The sequence below is a fragment of the Giraffa tippelskirchi genome, chromosome 2 (assembly GCF_054371585.1).
Source record: "Giraffa tippelskirchi isolate mGirTip1 chromosome 2, T2T-mGirTip1v1.2.pri, whole genome shotgun sequence".
In the NCBI taxonomy this organism is placed as follows: Eukaryota; Metazoa; Chordata; class Mammalia; order Artiodactyla; family Giraffidae; genus Giraffa; species Giraffa tippelskirchi.
Window position 1 is genome coordinate 155381195 of NC_137276.1, and position 24205 is coordinate 155405399.

Below are 24205 nucleotides of genomic sequence, written 5' to 3' on the forward strand. Positions count from 1 at the left end.
CCCCTGCTCACAAGGACCCTGCAGTCTAGTCGGGGCAGACTAATAGATAATAAAAAAAAATAATTACCAGCTGTAGTAAGTATCACAAAAATAATCAGGATGATATACATATATAATATAAATGTATGCTCTATGTTTATAATTTAAGTAGTAAAATCTATGTAGTCTATATAATTTATAATTAATATAATAGATGTTGTTTAGTTGCTAAGTCATGTCCAACTCTTTTGTGACCCCATGGACTGCCGCCCACCAGGGTCCTCTGTCCATGGAATTTCCCAGGCAAGAATACTGAGTGGGTTGCCATTTCCTTCTCTAGGGGATCTTCCCTACCCAGGGATTGAACCCCTGTCTCCTGCACATGTCTCCTGAATTGTAGGTGGATTCCTTACCACTGTACAACCAGGGAAGCTTCAGTATAACAGATAACTTTAAATGGGTAGTTAGAAAAGGCCTCTTCATGGAGGTAACATTGGATTTGAAACATGTAGGATGAGTAGGAGCTTGTCATTTGGAGAGGAGGGGAGGATACTTTCCAGGCAGGGAAAACATTGTATATAAAGGTTGAGGCCAAAGGTGGGAAAGAGCCTGGTAAGTATCAAGAGCAGGAAGGAAGCCAGTGAGGCTGGAGGAGAGGGAATGCCATGGCTTGAGGATGGGAAGGCAGCCACAGGCCATACTGTGTTGAGGAATTCGTGTTTATTCCAAGTACAATCTTGATATAACCTGGCTTTTATAAAATTTACCCTGGATGCTAGAAGAGAACATACCATGCAGAGCAAGAGTGGATGCCAGAAAACCCTCCAGGTAGCTTTGCAGCTGACCAACGAGAGCAGGGTTTGGACTCAGGTAGAGGCAGCGGAGATGGAGAGAAGGAAGAGGCACTCTGGGCTGGTCCAGATTTCCAGTCCCCAGGCCTGCGTCCTGCCTCTGCTTTAACTCTTTCTCCTTCCTCCTCTGAGGACCAGCACTTCTTAACCCTCATTTGATGACTTCTATAATCCTGGGTGTGTCTTCATCTTGTCACCCTTACTGTGGTGAGGGGAACAGTGAAGCCCCTAGAGTTACCTGCCTAATGATAAGCTCATAGCATAGCTCCTGGGATATAATATATGGTAGACAGAGTTCTGGGGCTCCCTCATGGCTCAGATGGTAAAGAATCTGCCTGCAATGTGGGAGACCCAGGTTCCATCCCTGGGTTGGAAAGATCCCCTGGAGGAGGAAACCCACTCCAGTATTCTTGCCTGGAAAATTCCATGGATAGAGGAGCCTGATGGACTACAGTCCATGGGGTCATAAAGAGTCAGACATTTTTTGACTAAATGACTAACACACACAGAGTTCTAAGATGGTCCCCGTGATCTTCACCCTGGTGTCACTTCATGATGATGTTATGTTACCTGGAAGAAAGGATTTTGCAGGTGGGGCAAAGGGCTGGTTTGGGATCAGGGAAGTTCCCTAGACTGGGTCCAATTAAGGTGGTAGAAGTTATTTTAAATAATTACTTTTTAAGAAGCCACCTGCTTGGCCCCCTATCCTGGAAGAAGGTAGAGAATGTCAATTTTCCCAGTTCAGCCAAGATTTGTCAGCATCCCCAGGACATATATGGCCACTGCTATCTTACCTTGATATAGTCATAGGGGCAGGACACCTCAGGATGGTCCTCAATGTCGAAAATGTCCTCAAACTGCAGGCTGATCATGAAACCCTCCTCTAGCTCAATGGTGTAGAGGCATTCGGAGCTCTTGGGGTAAGGGCTGGGGAAGTCGGGGCTGGTGATCATGCCGGTCCTCTGGGTGAAGAGGTTGTCACTGCACTCCACTGCAGGAAACACATGGGAGCAAAGTGGTGTACCACACTCACGGCCACAGCATTCGCTTTCTTATGTGCTATGTACAATTTTCCCAGTGGTTCTGAGAGGCAAGTGGGGGAAGGAGTCACTATCCCCATTTTACAGATGGGGAAAATGAAGTTCAGTGAGAGGAAGAGATTTACTCAAGGTCACATAACCAACTAATTTGCAGGGTTAAGACTCAAAGGCAGTGAGTGTGATATGCCTTTTTGTCCAATTCTCCGATCTTGGTGTGGGACATGAGGGGTCTCAGATGGAAGGTTTTGAGATGTGTGATCAGGGGGAGGATCTTCTCTTTTGTGCTGCTCTCAGGACTCCATGAGATCTCTGCTCAAAGCCATCCTTGATCCCTCATTAATGCAGGACCCTCACACATACCCTCCCTCTCTGGCCCCTGGCCTTGCTTTTTTTTCTCTTCATGCTGTTGACCACTGCTTACCGATGTGAAATGTATTTCTCAGTGGATTTTCCTGCCCCCACAAGACTGTAAGTTCCCTGAGCTCAGGGAGTCTGCTCTGCTCCCCATCACAGCTGCAACCCAGCAACCAGTGTCTTGGATCCTGACCATGGCTTAACCCTGCAAAGGCCCTGTTATATGCCACTGAACTATTGTCCTTGGATCTGGCATGTCAGTTCTTTCTGGTCATTTGTAAATGAGAAAACTGTGGCCCAGAAAGGGGGCATAGCTAACCCTAAAGTCCTTCAGTTACAAGCTACAGAATAAGATTTAGAGTGGTATCTGAATCCCTGTGCTTTAATATTCTACCCCAAGCATTTTCATGGGGATGACATTGCTCCCAGAGGGGCCAAAATTGGTTCTTAGAGAGGGGAAGTTGTTACTCTTTTTATGCATAACACACAGGCAGACATATAGTACATAAACATATATACAGGATATTTGTGGTATTAAATTTCATGGGTGAGACAATTAGGAAGAGAATGTTTAAAAAGGCTCTTGGGGGGCAGAAGCAAAAATGAAAAACAGGATTCAGAAACATTGCTCAGTCTTAGCCCCTCTGTGCTCAGCACATGGTAGATACTCAATAAATACTTACTGAATGAAAACCATGGAAAAGACAACTCTCTTCAAGAAAACTCCTATATGTGCCTGCTTTTTACTGATGGGTTTTATTTGGAAGTAGAAGTTTTTGAAGGAGGAAGGAAAAGAAATCCTGTTTCTAGCATGCCCTCCCCCAACGCTCCCTCACTCAGCTTCCATTGGTCTTTCTAGGACCCAGATCCTTACCCTGCAGTCATACCGATCTACTGGCAATTCCCGAAACATTCCGAATCCTGACACGCTTCTGAATGTTTGCAGAAGCTGTTCTCTCTGCCTGTCGTGCCCTCCTTTTCCTTGTTCTTTTTCCTTCATCAAGGGCATCATCTCTGGGAAGTGCTTGCTCACTTGATGCAGACTCAGGTCTGACGGTGCCACAGCCACACTTCATTTACAACATTTACTACATTTTACCATTTGCCTATGTGGCTATTACCCGCTAGCCAGGAGGTCCTCATGGAAATGTCTGAGTCTTCCTATTTCTCGCTCCCCACCTCAGCCTGGATACTATGGCAGAGAAGGCACATGGATGGGAGGGGAAAGCAAAGGGAGCAAGAAGGAAAGGGATGTTTTCTTGCTGTCTTATCTTTGCCTCTCTCCCCTTCTCTCGCTTGCACTGGGGTTCTCTGTATCATAATATAAGAGTGAGAGACCAGGGAAGAGCAGAAAAAAGGAGCTCATGGGTAAAACCTAGTTCAGGGCTCAGGACTGGGAAACCTGGCTTTTCCCTGACTTGGCCTGTTACTTACAGGAGGAGAGGAAACAGGGACTAAAGAGCAGAAAGCCCTGTGCCCCGGGAAGAAAGATGGCCTAGAGGCCAGGGCTTCTCAAATGCAGTTCTCTGAGAACCTGAACCCGACTTCCAGGCTGGTGGGCATTTCAGCATCTTTATCCCTGGCCTGATTTCATTTTTAATTGTTCCTACTGCCTGTCTGTCCTTCCTCTGAGCCTCCCCTCATCTCACTGGAAAATATGACTCCTAACAGTGATGCACAGAATCAATGCTGGGCCCCACCTCGGCACGTCCGGTTGTCTGTGTGGAGAATGTAGCCGAAGCGACAGGAGCAGTAGTAGCCGCCGATGTAGTTGTGGCAGTAGTGGTCACAGGACAGCTCCTCGTCCTCCCGCTCCGTGCACTCGTCCACATCTGCAGGGCAGGTAGAGCCTCTCACAACCAATGCAAGTGTGATGGTGAAGAGAATAGCCAACATTTATAGAGCACTCAGTGGGGCCACTCACTGTGTTGGGAGATACCTGCATTCTCTCATTTAAGCCTCACCTAAGCCTCCAATTACAAATGAGGAAACTTACCCAAGGTTACAGAAAGCCTGGTCAAACCTGGGCAACCTGACTCCTGGTGGTGCCACTGTTCTCTAACAGTTGTGATGACAGCAAGTGGGACAGTTATGACCCCCTTTTATAGATGAAGGAACTGAGACTTAGAGCCATTAAAGAACTTACTCCAAGTCACACAGAGAGTAAGTGGAGTCCTCGTTCAAATCAAGGTGGGCTGGCTCTAAAATCTGGGTTTTTAACCTCTCCTCCATGTTGCTTCTCTCTGTCTAAGTCTCTAAGGTGGGTCAAGCCCTATCTTAGGCACTGGAAATATAAAGATGAAAAGATGTATGTTCTCAACCCAATTTGAACACATATTTCTTTCCAAAAGATACAGAAATGGCCAAGAAGCTTACACATGAAAAGATACTCAGCATCACTAGGTGCCAGGAAAATGCAAATTAAAACCACAGTGAAGTACCACTACATGTCCTCTGGAATGGTTAAATTGTTTTTTTTTAATTGATGACATCAAATATTGGTGAGGATATAGAGCAGCCAGAACTCTCATACATTGGTGGAGGGATACAAAATGGTGCAAACACTGTGGAAAAAGTCTTATAGAACTAAACATACACCTACACTATGATTAAGCAATTTTGCTCCTAGATGTTAATATATACCCCACAGAAGTGAAACATATGAAAACATATGTTTACAAAATAGCTTGTACAAAAAGGTTTGTGGAAATTTTATTAATGAGAGCCAAAAAATGGATAGAACCCAGGTGTCTGTCAATAGGAGAATGGATAAATAGATTGTAGTATATTTATATAATGGAAAACTACTCTGCCAGGAAAAGTAGCAGTTACTAATGAATTGGAACAACATAAATAAATATCAAAGACTTTGTGCTGAGTAAAATATTTCTCATCTCCAAAATATAATCTGTATATGTTCATTTATATGAAGTTTTGCAAGAGGCAAAACTAATCTATGGTGGTAGAAAAAATCAGGACTGTTGTGGTGACCTCTAAGGAAGTAGGAGTTTGGTGTAATTGGAAAGGAGCATAAAGGAACTTTGGGAGTTAATGGTAAAGCTCAACATCTTGTTAGGGATTTAGTTATGTACAAATATAAATTTTTCAAAGCTTAACAAATGTACTTAAGATTTATGCATTTCATTGAATATATAGATTTTACATGAAAAGAAAAAATGTGAATAGCTGTTGAACCCTAGATAAACGATATGCATGCCAAAGTATTTAGGAAGAAGAGTACTGATGTCTGCAATTTATTTTGAAATGTGTCAAAAAAGATGAATTGATGGATAGAGGATAGATAGATGGATAGATGTGCGATAGACCAAATGCAGTAAGACATTAATGGCAGAATTTACGTAGTAGGTGTTCATTTTAAAGAAGAGAGCACAAGGCACTTTTAATTTTGAGAGAGGAAGGGAGACGTGGGGATGAGTTACCCACTTCTCCAACTTACCCACAGCCGTGTAGTGGGCATCAAATCCTGTGAATCGCTCTTCATCGGAGAAATCTGACCGGAAAGTGATGGACATAAAGGAGCCGGGGGAGAGGACCACTTCCTGGCCAGGGGTTTGTTCTGTGTCCGTGGTCTCCCTGCCACAGAAGGTTGCCAACACCTGGTCTTCAGTTTCTACCTTTAGGGTCAAAAAGAAAGGGAACAAGATGTGCAGCTTCCCAAATTAGCTTCTCTGCTGGTCGCAAGGAGAAAAGACAGAGGGGCTGCCCACAAGTGGATCAGGCAGCCTGGGAAGCCCAAAGAAAGAGGCTTAGGAATTCTGGAATCTGAGGAAAGACACATTACAGGCTAAGCCAATGTGCCTGTCCTCTCCCTGTTTCATTCATTTTGTCTAGGTCCATTAAGCCAATGTGTCTGTTCAGTCCCTGTTTCATTCATTTTGTTTAGGTCCATCAGAAGTAGCTGGCAACAAAATGGCTTATTTGTTAAAAAAAAATTCAATGTTAAAATAAATTTTCATATTTAATAAAACAGAAGAGTTAGATTTCACAGATGGATTCTAGACACAACAGGAACTTACATTTCCAGGAAAAGAAACTTTATATACAATGTAAGTCATTCATTGAGAATTCAGTGTGTGCCAACCACAGAGCAAAGCGTGGGATGGGGATGATGGGAGATGAGTAAGCCATTGAGCTGTGGATGCGGAAGGGCTTCCCAGGTCTGTCAGTAGTAAAGGACCCACCTGGCAATGCAGGAGACACAGGACACTTGTGTCAATCCCTGGGTTAGGAGGATCCCCTGGAGAAGGAAACGGCAACCCACTCCAGTATTCTTGTCTGGAAAAGTCCATGGACAGAGGAGCCTGGCAGGCTACAGTTCATGGGGTCACAAGAAGTCAGATACAACTAAGCGACTGAGCACGCACATGCCCATGGGGAGGCAGTGTTCAGATGGCGGAAAACAGACAGAGCTATCGTACAGTGTGACAAGTGTCTTGTGAAGAATGTACTCAGAAGGAGGCAAAAGATCCCCACTGGAATATAAGCTATGGGAAGGTGAGAATTTTAGTTAATTACTTTTTTATTGGTATATTTGAGCTTTATTTTTAAAATAATACATTACCTATATCAGAATTGGAATTTTTAAAAATGTAAATATGCTTTTTATTATTATTATTTTTATTGAAGTATGGTTTATTTACAATGTGTTAGTTTCAGGTGTAAAGTGATTCAGTTATACACACACATGCATATTCTTTTTCAGATTCTTTTCTTTACAGATATATCTTCAGTGCATGGAATAGGACCTAGAATATAGCAGTTATCCAATAAATATTTGTCATCCAGAACTAAAAGTACAAGACCTATTCTGAGAACAATGAGAAACCAGAAATTCTGTGGGGATTGTAGGAAAAGATATATTTGTAGGGATAGGTTGAAACTAGATTATTATTGACCTTGAATCACATAACAAGTGACTTGAAATCCCATGGACAGAGGAACCTAGTGGGCTACAGTCCATGGGTTTGCAAAAGAGTCAGGCACAGCTGAGTGACTAAACAAGAAAAAGGGAAGTCACGTAATCAGAACTGTATTTAATAGGTAGTCTTACTAATACAGAAACTATTGGAATCACCCCAAAATAGTTGCATTTTTTTTTTAAGACTCAGCTGCAAAAATTGCCTATTTGCTAAAGAATTCCCTGTTTTGCAAGAGCCAGGGACCCTGGGAAGATTCAGAGACTCAAGGAGAGATTCTAAACTGGTTGTCTAAAGCAGATTTTGTGTGTTTGGTTTGGGAAGCAGTGTTGTAGCTGGCTGGTATATTTATATGACTACCAATACTTTGCTTACCTACCATTCTATCATTTATACCTATTTTGATCCTTTTAAGGAAGCATTTCTATCTGCATCCTCCAGATTGATGTTTTAGCCAAGATGCATGAGAAAAATCTGACCAAGAATGATGTCTGCTGCCTTTCAAAGTCTTTAAAGGAAAGTTCTCAAAGGCTGCCTATCTCTAGTAGCTTCTAATGAATTCATTGTTTTGTTTATTAGCTTAGTATGTCAGAAGTATCTTGACATTTGACACTTCTGTTTTGAAACTAATGATTTATTTATTTAAAATAAATGGGAGCTTTAAAGGAAAACAATTTGCCCTGGCAACAAAACATGAGGACAATTAATCACTAACTTTGGGAATTGAAGTGTAAACAGAAGATGAGATCATGGCTTTGCTATGTTTTCCTCTTCTCTGCAGATACTAGCCAAACTCACACCAGCCTTATTGCTATACTATAGAGTGTTCCAATCTGCACACAGCTGAAATGTCACTTTCTTGAATATCTCAGCTGCTTTGTTGTTTTGATGATCTGAGTTTTCCACGTAGCTAAAGTTTTACCTAACTATGATTTTTTTAAAAATTGGGGTGTTTGTGTGTGTAATGCTTTTCAAAGTGCTTTATTCAAATCCCTGCTTTCTCAGGTAAAATATACTAATCCTTCTTGGTGATCCAAGGACAGTATTATGAACATCAAGTTTCTTGGGGATATTGAGTTTTGTAATGTTGCTTGCCCTACATTGAAAGCCCCTAGACTATAAAGCCTTTGTAATTCTTATGTCTTCTTTATGTAGACAGGGTTTTATTTACTGTTTTAAAATCAGGTAGAAACTCATTAAGCTGCTATCATTAGAATTTAATAAGAATAAGACTAAATACATAAAGAGTGAGGGTCTGGGAGAAGGCTTCTTCTATGAGTAACCACATGAGCTGGAGTGAACTATCTCGGTGACCTCTGCTTTGGAGTGAAATGTATGGAGCTGGCTGTTAGAGGTCCTGACCCCTATTTCTGACTCCACGAAAAGTGGTATATGGCTGACTTCTGTAGTGCTCAATTATCCACCTGGTAAACTAGGGGTTTGAACTAGCTGAGCTCTATGCTCTCTTCCAGTCCTGACATACTAGTATTCTAACAAGGCATTATATCCATACATTAAATAAACCAACTAGAGCAGGGGGCCCAACCTTTGGGATCTTAATACCTGATAATCTGAGTGGAGATGATGTAATAATAATAGAAATAAAGTGCATAATAAATGTAATGCACTTGAATCATCCTGAAACCATCTCCCATCCCCGGTCTGTGGAAAAATTATCTTCCACAAAACCAGTTGTGTTAAAAAAGTTGGGATTCGTTGAACTAGAGAATGGTGAGGAGGAGTTTCAACACAGAGATTGCTTCCTACTTAAGAACTTGAACTTGTTTGTGGTCTATACCCATGTGCTCTAGAAGCAATTACTAATAAAGAGTCAAGCCTTGAGCATCAACGTTCTAGACACAGCAGCCTCATTCCTCATTTGTTATCCCCAAGGTCTCCAGGGTTCTATAGTACCTGTAGCATGAGACTTTCAGGTGAAACCAAGCAGAGATCTTTTGGATCAGGGAGAGACCTAATGAAGGTCTATGATAAACAGCCTTCCTTCTTGTAACTTCCAGGCTTAAGGATACCTAAGTTTATGATGGCAGAGACACAATCCTCACCTGTAGAGCCTCACTATTTCAGAGGACAGGTAAGCATGCCCCAGCTGAAACCCATGGGAAAATCTAAGTCTGATAGACCTTTAGAAACAGGGAAGAGAAGGCCCCAGGGCCCTGGGAATTCAGCCTGCAGCTCCAAATAGAGCCTGGAGGGAGGGCCCTTTAAGAGCTGTTTCAATCCCCTCCTAGAGGAAACTGAGGTCCAGAGAAGGGCAATGACTTGCTCAAGACTAGAGAGATAACCACGAGCATTTCCTGATACCAGATTTGCTTTTGGACTAGTTCTGACCCTGGAGAAAGGAGCCCACCAATCCAGAGAGTTCAAGGCAAGCGACACAGGCACTTTGCCAAACAACTTTTCTGGCTCAAGGGCCTCTTGAAGCTTTATCTGGGGTGCATGGACTGTCTCCCAGAGAGGATGTGGCTCAGTGACAGCTCTGGTCATAACCTAAACAGGGGGGTCACTGGCCCTACTTAATATTTGCAGCCTTTGCTATGATTGTAAAATTCTACAAATTTAGAGAAGAAGGATTAAGCCCTGGCTTCTGTTTGGACTGTCCCTGTACTAGGGTCATTGTATTAACATGATGGAGTGGGGGGAATACCTTATCAAATGAAAACAAAAAATTCATAATAGTAGAAAACCATTTGGCTGGGGATCACAGATTCTTTTATTTTTCTACTTATTATGGGCAGCCATGTCTTTTCAGCCGTGTTCTATTGTGATTTTCGGCACTAACATATGGATGCATGTCCTCAATTTGCTTTCTTTCATCTCCACAAATATTTATATACCAAGTTCTGTCCTCATTATAACATGAAGGATGCCAAAAACTACTAATTTGTTGCATGTGCTTAATAAGCAAGTTCCCTGCCTCTGGGAATATAAAATTTAGTAGGAGAATAAGTACTCACATGTCTGTGTTAGGGAATTAGCAGATTATAGTTATTGCAATGAAAGCTAGGAAGTTCCTGGGGTTATAAGATGGGAAAATATTGTATCCAGCTGAGGGGAATCAGAAAACAGGAAGAAGAGAATGGTCTCTGAGCTGGGACCAAAAGGTGAGTAGGACATAGGCAGGTAGAAATCGTAGGTGGAGGGCTGGGAAGGGGGCAGTAGGGAGGACATCTAGGTAGAGGGAGTAGCAAAGTTCTGAGTGCATTTGGAGTCTCAACTGCCCCTCCTTACCCACCACCACATGATATAGGAAAGGGTTCTGTTGAGGACAGGGAGCAGGGAAGAGACATTGAAGGAGGAGAAACCAGAGTCTGCTTTCCATGAGTTGTCTACCTTAGTAGAAACAGCACAAACCTCCTAGGCAAAGTTAAGGCAGGGCAGCAGAAAATTTGGTGAACTTTCTGTAAGAGGACAGCTATGGCTTCTTTCCACGTGTCCATAAAATGATCTCATCAGAGACTATCAATACATTGACATCCACCCAGTGACAAACTTGAAGCCGAGATGATTTCAATGAATCAATCAAAGCCATTATCTAGTGAGTGGTGGCTTCAGGTTCATCCTGCAGCCTTCTGATTCCACAGTGATGTCTCACGCTCCCTTAAGACACAAGGTGAACAAAAATGGCTGTCCACTACTGTGTGATATCCCTTATATGTGGAATCTGAAAAATAATATGAATTGACGAATATAACAAAAAAGAAACAGACTTACAGATACAGAGAACTAACCAGTGGGTACCAGTAGGGAGAGGGGAGGGTGAGGACATGATAAGAGTAGGGGATTAAGAAGAAGGAGCTATTATGTATAAACAAGTAAGCTATAAGGATACATAGTACAACACAGGGAATATAGCTAATGTTTAATGATAACTATAAGTGGAGTTTAACTTTTAAAAATTGTGAATCACTATGTTGTACCCCTGTAACTTACATAATAAATATAAAGAAAGTTGAATGCCAAAGAATTGATGCTTTTGAACTGTGGTGTTGGAGAAGACTCTTGAGAGTCCCTTGGACTGCAAGAGATCAAACCAGTTAATCCTAAAGGAAATCAACCCTGAATATTCATTGGAAGGATTGATGCTGAAGCTGAAACTCCAATACTTTGGCCACCTGATGTGAAGAGCCAACTCATTGGTAAAGACCCTGATGCTGGGAAAGATTGAAAGAAGGAGGAAAACAGGGTGACAGAGGATGAGGTGGTTGGATGGCATCATCGATGCAATGTACATGAGTTTGAGCAAGCTCCAGGAGATGGTGAAGGACAGGGAAGCCTGTAGTGCTGCAGTTCTTGGGGTCGCAAAGAGTTGGACATGACTGAACGACTGAACTACAACTGTCTATCAACTCTACCTCAATTTTTTTTTTCCAAAAAGGCTGTCCTATAAGTCCAAATACCTCAGAGATTTGCTTGTCAATGTTCCCAAGCTATATCCTTGAGCCCCTTTGACATCTTCTCTAGGCCCTTGAAGAGCTGTTCAGGCTTAATTTAGGCAGATATTCAGAGAGTGGGCTGATTGCCTTCAGAAGTCACATGGCTCCACCAACACCTTAATTTCAGACTCTGGGCTCCAGAACTGTGACAGAAGAAATCGCTATGTATTTATTTATTTGTAAGTAAATGAATAAACCACTAGGTTAATGGTAATTTATTATGACAGCCCTATGAATTGAAAATGCTCTGTAAGTAGGTTTTTCTCATTTGTAAAATAGTGAAAATAATAGTGTTTATAAATCATAGGACTTGGTGAACATATATGTAAACCATGTAGATAGTTACCTGAAATATAGTCAGCACTTAATAAATCAGAGAGAAAAACAGGAGCACTAAGATTGAGCCAACTGAAGTGACATCTTTCTGGACTCCCAGCTAAGTGGAGTGTGGGTAATTTCACACATTTGAAGAAGAATTAAGAGATTGAAACCATTCCTGGATGCCTTGTTTTCTGGTTCCTCTCCTTCATTCCTAACCTCACTGGAGCCAGCAACACAGACCTCTCTTTTTATGAGGCCCCAGATCACAGGTTAATGGGGTGGGAAGGGAACTGAGGGAGCCCTCGCCACACGGCCTCCTTATTTGACAGGTGGCACCTTAGGTCTCTTTGACTCTCTGTACTTTACAAGCTTCCTAATGGTCCTGGGAGGTGGGTGACATGGCAAACATATTTTTCTAATTTTATAAGAGCAGACCAGTGTAATTTAAAGGATCTCTGACAGCTTTCATCCACAAGAGAATAATATTAAGTCCAGGAACCCCCCTTACTTTCCTGGGTTTCAAAGGATTTCTCTAGGTGTGTGAATTTAGGCCAGTGTTTCAGTGACAGCCCTGGACCCAGAACTCCTGATTCTAGGGACTAGGCCAGGGGCAATAGTCCAATGTTACTACTTTACTCAGCTGCCCAAACTGCTGAGTAAAGATCGTGAAAGTCGCTCAGTCATGTCTGACTCTTTGGGACCCCATGAACTATATAGTTCATGGAATTCTCCAGGCTGGAATACTGGAGTGGATAACTTTTCCCTTCTCCAGGGGATTTTCCCAACCCAGGGATCGAACCCAGGTCTCTGCACTACAGGCAGATTCTTTACCAGCTGAGCCACCAGGGAAGCCCAAAGACCATGAGAAGGAGCAAATTAAAAGTACCAGATGCTAAACAAGAACCTGGGACTAAAAAAAAAAAAAGGAGATGTGTGTGTGTTGCATTTTAGAAGTTCTTGAAAGCCATGTAAGTAAAAATAGCACAGCTGGTGTGGTTAAGACTCAAGTTGGCCATATTTGAGAGGGGCTGTAGGTTGTTGCTTCAGTCCTGACCAAGTCATTTGGCTATAAAATAATAATGATAATAATAATTAGAGTACTACTAGTAGTGTGTGCTTAGTCCCTTAGTCGTGTCCAACTCTTCACAACTCTGTGGACTGTAGTCCAACAGGTTCCTCTGTCTGTGGGATTATCCCAGCAAGAATACTGGAGTGGGTTACCAATTCCTTCTCCAGGGGATTTTCCTGACCCAGGGATCAAACCCACATCTCCTATGTCTCCTGTATTTCTAGGCACATTCTTTACCTGCTGAGCTATTGGGGAAGCCCACTAGCAGTAACAGTAGTAGTAGGAATACAAATAATCCACCCCCACTTTCCATGTGGAATTTCCAATTGACAGGGTATTTTCAGCCATCTTTAGGTAGTCTTGTAGTGAATGCACTTCAGGTAGATAGTAGTTTCTGGACCAGACTGGTGATATGAATCTCCAAGCTCACATAGCCTAGGAGTAGCAGACCTAAGACAAAACCTAAATGTCCCGACATGAGTCAGCCCTGGTTCAATAACTGGAATTACAAGACCATAGCAGGTCAGAAATAAAAAGGGTATTAAAGACTATCTTTTTCCTCTCTTAGATGGGGAAACTGAGCTCAAAGAAGTGAAGTAACTGGTTGAAAGTCACATGGCCACATAATGGTGAAGCCACTGTCAAGGCCCAGCTCTATTGAGAGTCCCAGTAAAGTGTTCTTACATATTTGTTAGCTCAAGTAAGAATCTCTTAATGGAGCTGGAGGAACCTCCTAACCCTAGCAAAGTATGTATTGTGCACATACAAATACTGGACATCAGTACTGGATGCCACGAACAGTGTGAGGGCTTAGACCTGCTGGCAGGTCCTTAGAATCCAGGAATCCCACTGCTACCAGGAAGGATTGCCCATTTTTCAGGAGGGCCCTGGGCAGAAAAGGAGATGGTCTCCAGGGAGCAGAGCATGGGGAGAAGAAAGAGCTGGCTGGGGAGGGGTAACCTCCAGCGTGGGAAGCAGGCATCCCACAGGTGGGAAACTGGTGGTGCCGGGCATCTCAGTGTGGCAGGGCTGGGGGATGTGGGCTGAAGCGTCTGGGAGTCATGGCTGGGAAGGGGGGCCAGGAAGGACTTTACTCTCATTGGCCCGTGAATGGCTTAGACTCTCCACACACCCCTTCTGTGACTTCAGAGACAGGCCTATTCACATGCAAATCTCCTCTGGGACTGGCAGGCTGAGCCCCAAATGGTTCAGGGGCAGGAAAATAGCCTGGGGACAGGCAAAAACAAAGCCTTGTTGTGTTCTTCTGTGGCAGAGGCAGCCTGGCTCCAAGTCAGTTGCAGTCAGCACTCCAGTGAAAGCAGTGATTAAGTAAGTGCCTAGCAGCGAGAAGGGACCCGCCGCGGGCCGGCGTCGCCAGGCACTTTCCAGGAATGTGTGAGTGGGTGTGCCCCTCCAATATCATCCAGGACTCTGCCCTGCACCCTTCTGAAAGTACATCCTCAAATCTTCCCGGGGAAATTTTTAAGGTACCTGGAATAGGGACCTAAAGACCTGGGTTCTGGCCACCACCCTACCACTATGTGTTATTTTAGCCTCTCCCTAGCACGTGCCCTGGAGCTGGCTTGTATCAAGCTATAGGGACCAGCTGTCACTTCTCAGGGATTTTGTATGCTTTCGTTAGACAAGGCAGTTATGAAAGATTCAGTTTCATAAACTTACAGTTAAATAAATTATATTAAAAAGAAATAAATGATGTAAAAACTCATCACCTCTTAACAATTCTAAAATTTTACCATTATCTCTGCACTTGAGTTTACTAACTTCTAGAATATTGGAGTGGTGAAGAGGGGGCTCCTGTATGCCCTCCCGATCCACCCCCCAGTTGCTGATTATGATAAGTATACTGCTGGGTTCTGCCTCAGTTTTCACAAACATACTAGGTGGAACTTCCTTCTATCCTCTAAGAGTCAGGAAGTCAAATGACATACGGGCAGAAAAGCAGTTAGTAAAGTCTGCCATTGCCTGTGAGCATTCAGCATGGACCCTATTTCCCAGGCCCCGTGGCGATCCAGCTCCCAACTGTACCTCTGCCTTCATCTTCTACCCTTCTCCCTTGTGCTCCAGCCACACAAACTTCCTTGAAAGTGAAAGTCGCTCAGTAGTGTCCAACTCTTTGCGACCCCATGGACTACACGGTCCATGGAATTCTCCAGGCCAGAATACTGGAGTGGGTAGCCTTTCCCTTCTCCAGGGGATCTTCCCAACCCAGGAATCGAACCAGGGTCTCCTGCATTGCAGGCGGATTCTTTACCAACTGAGATATCAGGTAAGCCAGCCTTCCTTTCTGTTCTTCAAATACACCAGGCATTTTCCCTCTAAAGTCTTGGCTGTTCTCTGGTTGAGAGCTTTTCCCCGAAAGCCACATGGCCAACTTCCTCAGCTTCTTCAAGTCTTTGCTCAAATGTCACTCTTTCATCTAGGACTGCCTTGACCAACACATTTCAATCGTAATACCCACCCTTCTTTACCCTGCTGTATTTCATTTCTTTGCCTATTACCTTACTGGTGGTGGTGGTGGTTTAATTGCTGATCAAGGTCCAACTCTTTGCGACCCCATGGACTATAGCCTGCCAGGCTCCTCTGTCTATGGAATTTCCCAGGCAAGAAAGAGTGGGTTGCCATTTCCTTTTCCATATCTTACCATAAAAAACTTTGGATTGTGTTTAGTGTTTATTTTCTGTTCCCCCCAGTGTAATGTAAGCAATGCCAATAAACATTTCTGTCTTAATTACTGCCATACTCCAAGTGCTAGTAAATGGTAGGCATTCGATGAAGATTTATTGAACAAATGAATACTTCCCTTTCCCTTTTTCTTGTATGAGCACACCAAAGTAAATTCACACTCTGCTTTTTACTAAGGTGTGTCTGAGAGCAGCCTGTGTACACTTATGCCCACAGATTTGCACACCAGGGGTACCTATTCTCCAGAGCATTCCACCTCACTCTTGCCCACATTTTCTGCCTCAGAGCTGGGACTGTCCTTCTGTTTTCCATCACTCCCAAGGCTGTGCTGCTTGCACCTCTTGCATAAAATAAGCCTTTGTCACACTGTTTCTGAAGCTCATTTTCACTTCCTGATTTTTCTGAATCAACTAGAATGGATTTGGGAACCGGGTATCTCTGGAGTAGAGGAATTCCACTAGGGAATACAATTGAAATTCATGAGAAACATTTGCTTATTCTTCTTTTCCTTCAGGGGCAAGTTCTCCTGTCTACTCCCAGAGAATGAGCAGAGCTGCATCAGTAGTTGAAGGTTGAGGGCATGTCCAGAGTAAACACAGAGCATTGCACAGAAATTAGGAGCTGGGGGGTCAGAGGAGTCAGTCTTGGAGCAGGGCCATAGGAGGGACTTATCTCTTAATTATACAGCAGGATGCAGACTGACCCAGTGAGGCTTGGGAAAGGAGAATCAGGACTGGAAGGACTGGGAGAGGCCAACCAGTCCAATTTCCTCATTGAGCAGATGGAGCAACTGAGGCTGAGAACAGACAGGTGACTTGCCAATGTCTTGGCAGGAGTCAGTGGCTCACCTCTAAACCAGAGCTCTTTCCTTTATGCTCACCGCCAGGAGACCCATGCTTTTTCCTGTTCTGGCCTCCAGGACTGTGTTCACCACAAGAAACAAACACAGACATAGGCCCTGGGCTCATGGTGCTGACAGTCCATGCAATGACCTTGAGTTTACTATTAGAACTTGTGTACCACAAACAGATAAATCAAACACTTTCCATCCTTCATAGCACAGATTCCATTTCCTCTTATTTTTATAAAATATTTTTTTCCTCGCAAAGTCAGGATAAGAGAGAAAGTTCTTTAACAAAACCTAGACAACACAGGGGCCCTCAAGGTCCCCCAGGTTTACAAAATTTTACTAAATTTCTCTTGTAACCAGGAAGCATATGAAAATTCAGGATAAAACCTGTTCTGAGAAGGGCCAAACAGAGAGACCCAATCTTAACTTGGGAATAAGAAGACCAGGGACTGAGACATGGCTTTGCTATAAATTCCTAGACGAATGCGCTTAAGCTCTTGATGCTCAGTGTCCTTTCCTGTAAATTAGGTGTAATAATTCCGGCTCTCCCTAGTCTATGAGCATCAAAGAAGGTTATAGATTAGAAAGTGCTGTGAAATGAAAATATCTCCTGCCATATCAATAAACAGGAAATATCACAGCCATTGTTGATTTCTGGCCTCCAACTGTGAATGAGGGCTCCCAAAACTGGCATCCAACAGATGCTGCCATCCCTCTACCGTGATTGCTAAGGAGCTGGGGGAATGCAAGAAGCAGCCATCTGCCACTCCTTAAGGTGAACAAGGAAACAGGATTTAGCCCCAGAGAGCGTAGGTGCATATGAAAGGAATGAATTCACTGAGCCCAGAAGCTTGTATCTTCCCATATATAGAATGCTAAATTCCTTCACTTGAAATCTGATCTTTGATGTTCAGATTGCCTGCTCCCTTTGTTGCAAACTAGTATGTAGTTGGACTCCCCCTCCCGCCTCCTTGGAACAGTTTTCTCAAAGCTAGTGAGATGCTGCCTCCCGGGCTTGGAGTCCTAAACATTCCCACCAAAGGAAATAGCTCTCTACTTTCAGGCTGTGACTAAATTTTTTAGTTGTCATTGCCATAAACTTGTGTTACTACAAAGTGAACACACAGCAGAAATAAACAGCCTCTTGCATTTGATCAGTCCGTTCAAAGTACTTTCCCATAAATTGACTGAGAAACTCAGTGACTTGAGCAAGGTCATAGGCAACCAGTTAGTGTTAGAGGAGATGAGGAAACTGACACTCACTGAGCATCTAGTAATACCAGCTGGCGCTTTAGTACTCACACCCTTGCCATCATCACCACTGAAATAATATTTACTGACCTCATTACATAGGCATTGGACACATGCAAATATAGCATTTACCTCACTTGGCATTCACAATAATAAGCCTAGGAATCAGGCATTATTGATATCCCTTTTACCATAAGTAGTGGAGATAGGGCCTGACTCTAGGTCTGACTTGGAGAAAGAAATGGCAACCCACTCCAGTATTCTTGCCTGGAGAATCCCAGGGACAGGGGAGCCTGGTGGGCTGCTGTCTATGGGGTTGCACAGAGTCGGACACAACTGAAGCGACTTAGCAGTAGCAGCTGGTAGGTCTGACTGGCTCTAGACCCTGATCTCCAAACCACTGAAAATGTTTGCTTTTTCACAGTATTGATTCCACTCACAGCCATCATTTCACTTAAATCCTCACATAACCTTCGAGGAAGGTACTGTATTATTAAGTCTTTTTTTTTTTTTTCTTGGTATAATCACAAAACCAATGCTTAGGGACATCAAGGCATTTAGGGAATTGTTAAATAAGAATTGTTAAATTCCTATTTATCCTTCAAGACTTATCTCAAACATCAACCATTTCCAAAGCCTTTTTTGAATCTCCAGAAATGACCACTTTTCAGCATATATACTGCATCATACTCTTGTGTTCCTCTTCCCGGCTTTAGCTTATTAATTATATACTTGTCTCATGATATACTCCGGAGAAGGCAATGGCACCCCACTCCAGTACTCTTTTGCCTGGAAAATCCCATGGACGGAGGAGCCTGGCAGGCTTCAGTCCATGGGGTCACTAAGAGTCGGACATGACTGTGTGACTTCACTTTCACTTTTCACTTTCATGCATTGGTGAAGGAAATGGCAACCACTCCAGTGTTCTTGCCTGGAGAATCCCAGGGATGGGGGAGCCTGGTGGGCTGCCGTCTATGGGGTCACACAGAGTCAAACACGACTGAAGCGACTTAGCAGCAGCAGCAGTATGATATACTATGAAACTGTGAGTTCCTGTAGGGCAGGTACTGTTTTACTCATCTTCATGGGCCCCGTCTTTGGTGCAGTGTCCAACTTACGGTAGGATTTCAATAGAATTCTTGGACTTCATTCCATAGACAGTGGGGAAAGGTTTTGAGGGTGGCACAGTCCAAGCAATGTTTAAGAACACCTCTCTGGACACATGTGGAGGGAGGATTGGATGGGGAGAGATGGACCACTGTTAGACATTTAGGAGGCTATTATAATAAACTAAGTGAGAAGAACAAGAACTGGAACTAAGGGGCTAAAGTGAAGAGAATGGGGGGAAAATGTTGAATATATCAAGAATATAGGATTAAGAGGAGAAAAATGGTGTTACATCATAAGAGCATTTAACAGTTGCCAGTTGAGTTGTATGCATTCAACAAGAGAAGAAAAAAGAGAGAAAGAGAATGAAAGCCAAATGCAGGTTTTTATTATCTCCTTTTCCAATGAACAGATGCCATGAAGTGAACTTGAAAATAGGATGTGTGAATCTGCTGTTCCCTTGGTGGTTCTGATTTCTGAGTAGCTTTTCCAGTAAGTATAGCTCCAGGGCTCCTTTCTCAGTACAAATCAGTTACTTCACCTGATGCTCAATTAAAAGAACCATAATTGGTTGCATTTCTGAGGAAAAAAAAAGTCTCTTCTGGACATTCTAAGACAGTGCCCTACTATATTTAAGAGATTAAGTTTGATTATAGACAACACTTGCCTTCAGTTCAGTTCAGTCGCTCAGTCGCGTCCGACTCTTTGTGACCCCATGAACTGTAGCATGCCAGGCCTCCCTGTCCATCACCAACTCCCAGAGACTACCCAAACTCATGTCCATTGAGTTGGTGATGCCATCCAACCATCTCATCCTCTGTCATCCCCTTCTCCTCCTGCCCTCAATCTTTCCCAGCATGAGGGTCATTTCAAATGAGTCAGCTCTTTGCATCAGGTGGCCAAAGTATTGGAGCTTCAGCATCAGTCCTTCCAATGAATATTCAGGACTGATTTCCTTTAGGATGGACTGGTTGGATCTCCTTACTGTCCAAGGGACTCTCAAGAGTCTTTTCCAACACTACAGTTCAAAAGCATGAATTCTTCTGTGTCCAGCTTTCTTTATAGTCCAACTCTCACATCCATACAACACTTGCCTTACATTACACTTAAAAGCCTAAGCATCCATATGATGGGGGATTTCACTGTGACTTAGTATTTTTAAAGGAAAAAAAGACTGAATGTTTTGGGGTATAAATTCTGGTCCCAGTGTGACCTTGGCACAAGAATTGCCCTTCCCTGGGCTTCAGCGTGATGATCATGAAGTTGAACCATGATTCCTGGGGTGATACATAGTATATCAGGGCTAAATGAGCCTTAGAGACCATCTGGCTCAACTCCCTGTATGTGAGAGAGGAATCCCTTGCCCAGGGTCTCTGAGTTATAGAGAATGGCCACAAGAATCCAGGCCTCCTGTTCCCTGGCCCGTGTCTGTGCTCTGCCCCTCGCCTGCAGCATTAACCAGATGTGATTCCTATGCCTGCCTGTGCACTGCGGGAGTCCATACATTGCAGCCACATTCCAAGGAGGCAAATACTGTTGTGCAGATGCTCATGGGCCTTGAATACCAAGGACTGCGAGAGATCAGGATGGAGAGGAATTTTCATAAAGTGAGAGTATCTGGACCACAGCCTTGGGGTCCTGCTCTTCTTCAAGCTGCTGATGTGCAGTGTCAGAAATTCTGTCATCATGACCTTGATGGGCCAGGGTGGGAAGGGCAGTCTGTGGAACTGTGGCTGGGCAGAAAGGAGTCCTGTGAACTGGAGGGTCCTTTAAACCCACTCCCAGGCCTGCCAGGGGAATTCAGTCACAGAGTGAAAGATCCTCAGGACAGGAGTATTATCTCACCGGAAGGAAATGTGTGCTATTCAAAGTTCCTTGGAAAAAGAACAGCACTAGAATGATATATTTACAAGTTCTCTTTAAATGACACATCACTAAGGCAACTCCAGCAGACAATGGTCTCTTAACGGAGTGCTTATGGCCAAGGAACTTGGAGAAGTGGCTGTTGTACCATATTATTGCTATTTTCTGGCATTATCCTACCTAGGATAATGAGGATTTAGTGAGGTCATCTGGAAAGCTCCAGAAAGGAGAATTAAGATTAAAATTCTGGAGTTCTAGGGACCTTAGAGATCATCTCATCTTACTCCTCATGGAACAAATGAAGGAACAGAATTTTGTAAAAGGGTATTGACTTATCTGAGGGTGATACGGCCAGCATGCTTATGCTTCATTCAGATGAGAAGGGAAGAGCCTCTTTCTCATTCATAGCCAGAAAAGCCACATATCCTGGGTGTAGAGGGTTAGGGAGAGAATGCAATTTGAAAAACTCAGTGGGTTTCAACTGTATGTGGAAGGCTTCTGGGTTTGAAAGCTTCTGAGTTCTCAGATGGAAATACTGGTCTTGTACCTGAATTGAGAACATAGGGAGTATTTAATCTGTAATTGGGGCTTCCCAGTTGGGCTTCCCTGATAGCTCAGTTGGTAAAGAATCTGCCTGCAATGCAGGAGACCCTGGTTCAGTTCCTGAGTTGGGGAGATCCACTGGAGAAGGGATAAGCTACCCACTCCAGTATTCTGACCTGGCGAATTCCATGGACTGTATAGTCCATGAGGTCTCAAAGAGTCAGACACAACTGAGCGACCTTCACTTTCACTTTCAGGTAGTGCTAGTCATAGAGAACCTGTCTACCAGTGCAGGAGATGTAAGAGATGGAGGTTCAATCCCTGAGTTGGGAAGATCCTCTAGAGGAGGGCAGGACAACCCACTCCAGTATTCTTGCCTGGGAAATCCCATGGACAGAAGAGCCTGGAGGGCTACAGTCCATAGACTTGCAAAGAGTCTGACACAACTGAAGCAATCTAGCATGTGCCCACGCACGCACACAAACTGTAATTCCTACAAGCTGTGACCTTCAGGGGGACCAAGGAGGCTAGGTGAGCAGAGTGAGCTTCTGAGCCACCTTCAGCCCCAACAGCCCCACTTCTGTTTCCTGAATCAGGACTACTAGAAGATTTCTAAGAAGAAAAACATCCACTGGGGAGAAAGTATTTGAAAAACAATAACAACAACGTGGGTCTAAGTGGGTCTCCAGCAGCCCTCTGCAGCCTGACATTCCATAAGTTCTTGAGTCTCGGAGGGGAACTCTGCCAGGCGTGTGTGAGCAAGGGCACTGGGCCTGTCTCCACGTGAGCACCAGTTGACAGCCGATCAGGGTGCAGTGTCCTGTGAGGGAAGGCCTACTCAGGCCCCATGGGTGCTAGAACCTCTGCAGAGGGGCCAGTGATGGTACTGGACAGCATTCTGGAAGGAATTGGGCTGGGCAAGCCTGAGGAAAGAAATACCTCTCTGTCCAGTATGTTAATCCCTTCTTCCTAAGGAATTGGGAAAACTGTCGGGCACTTCAGATAGATGGTTCAAACTCTGTGTTGTCTCACCCAGACTGAGTCTTTGCTATGCTCAGAGGTCACAAGTCTAATTTTGGAGCAGTGAGTGCTAAAAGATTGTCTTGTCCACTCCAGATCATTCGGGAGTTAGTGGCAGATCTGGGACCAGAACAGGAAATTGCCAAACTCCAGGCAAGGACCCAGAGCATGCTGGCCTATTCTCGTCTCCTTGAATTTTCAGGAAGGTGTCATATCACCCTGGATAGAAATCATCAATTAACCTCCAAAATATTCTCCAGCCATAAAAGCCAAGCTTTGGGTATAAATGTATTCCAGTGTCCCTAATTCAGGGTCAGAAGTGGTCTTCATATTCTATTGTGGCCCTTGAAAAGTACAGTGATTTTTTTTTTTTTTTTACAAAATAGCCAATGTCAACTCCTTAATCTATCTTGTTAGGAATTTCCACTTACTTGGGAGCAAAGGAACGGGTTACGTCCTCTATTGTATGTTTATCATCTTGGTAATGGAGTCTTGTGCTGTGCTGTGCTTAGTCACTCAGTTGTGTTAGACTCTTTGCGACCCCATGGACTATAGCCCACCAGGCTCCTCTGTCCATGGGGATTCTCCAGGCAAGAATACTGGAGTGGGTTGCCATGCCCTCCTCCAGGGGATTTTCCCAATCCAGAGATTGAACCCAGGTCTCCTGCACTGAAGGCAGATTCTTTACCAGCTGAGCCACCAGCTGTCCTAACAAGGTCAGACTTGACCTCTGTCTCAATAAGGGGAAAACTTGTTAGAAAAAAACAATTGCAAATGAACTGAGAGTGATTTCTTGCAGTGGAGGGATGGGAAATAATGAAAATAAGTCATTGTCACAGCTAAAGAAAAAAAAATTTGCAATTTCTGTGGTCTTGAGGCCTCAACTACTAATAAAGGCAAATGTTTCCACTGGCAAAATTTCTAGATGTTTGACATGTTTGAAAGTAGATAAAAAGCAGTTAGGAAGTTCACATCTAGCCTTGTCTAAATCAATGGAATTTACTCTTGTATTAAGCCAATGTTTGGTCATTTTCCTTCTGCTAAGTTCACTCTCCAACCTAAATATTTGAGAATACAATGGTGGTACAGCCACCATTAGCTAGGGGAATGGGCTGGGGGATTCTGCTAACCAAATGCCCCTTACCCATAATACATCTGGGATCCTGGAGTTCGGTTCTTCCAGGTGCTAGATTATATCCTATATTCCTGTTTGTTAGAAATTTTAATTTATGATGATGAACACTTAGGGCCTTGGTGAATACTCCCTGTTTGATCCTTGTGACACTGAGAAGTTGGCTCCATTTGTAATGAATTTGTAGCTATCTAGATTACCAAGCCACATCATCTCTGAGAGCAGAGAGTTTCAACATTTCTCATTCTTTCTTCGTCAATCTTTTATCATCATTACTCTTTTCCACCTGTGCAATGGCTCTTTTTCTAGGCTCATCTCTTTTGGTAATGGACTAGATTTCTGGGTCCTTAAATTCTCACACGGAGAAGGCAATGGCACCCCACTCCAGTACTCTTGCCTGGAAAATCCCATGGATGGAGGAGCCTAGTAGGCTGCAGTCCATGGGGTCGCTAAGAGTCGGACACGACTGAGCGACTTCACTTTCACTTTTCACTTTCATGCATTGGAGAAGGAAATGGCAACCCACTCCAGTATTCTTGCCTGGAGAATCCCAGGGACGGCGGAGCCTGGTGGGCTGCCGTCTATGGGGTCACACAGAGTCGGACACGACTGAAGCGACTTAGCAGCAGCAGCAAATTCTCACAGTTCCTTCTGCTGCTGCTGCTGCTGAGTTGCTTCAGTTGTGTCCGACTCTGTGCGACCCCATAGACGGCAGCCCACCAGTCTCCGCT

At 43.8% G+C, this 24205-nt stretch overlaps 1 protein-coding gene across 2 annotated transcripts in view; it reads right to left on the reverse strand.

Annotated features, from left to right (window-relative positions):
* MASP1 (MBL associated serine protease 1) overlaps nt 1-24205 on the reverse strand; it is a 49394-nt gene that overhangs the window by 17381 nt on the left and 7808 nt on the right. For both annotated transcript variants that reach the window (XR_014067007.1, XM_081535320.1), the window contains exons 3-5: nt 5682-5859; nt 3925-4056; nt 1625-1821 (exon numbers count right to left, since the gene is read on the reverse strand). Coding sequence is in view for 1 of the 2 variants with exons in the window: in XM_081535320.1 (XP_081391446.1) it covers nt 1625-1821; nt 3925-4056; nt 5682-5859 (507 nt within the window). In the remaining variant the exon portion in view is untranslated. The remainder of the gene's footprint in view (nt 1-1624; nt 1822-3924; nt 4057-5681; nt 5860-24205) is intronic.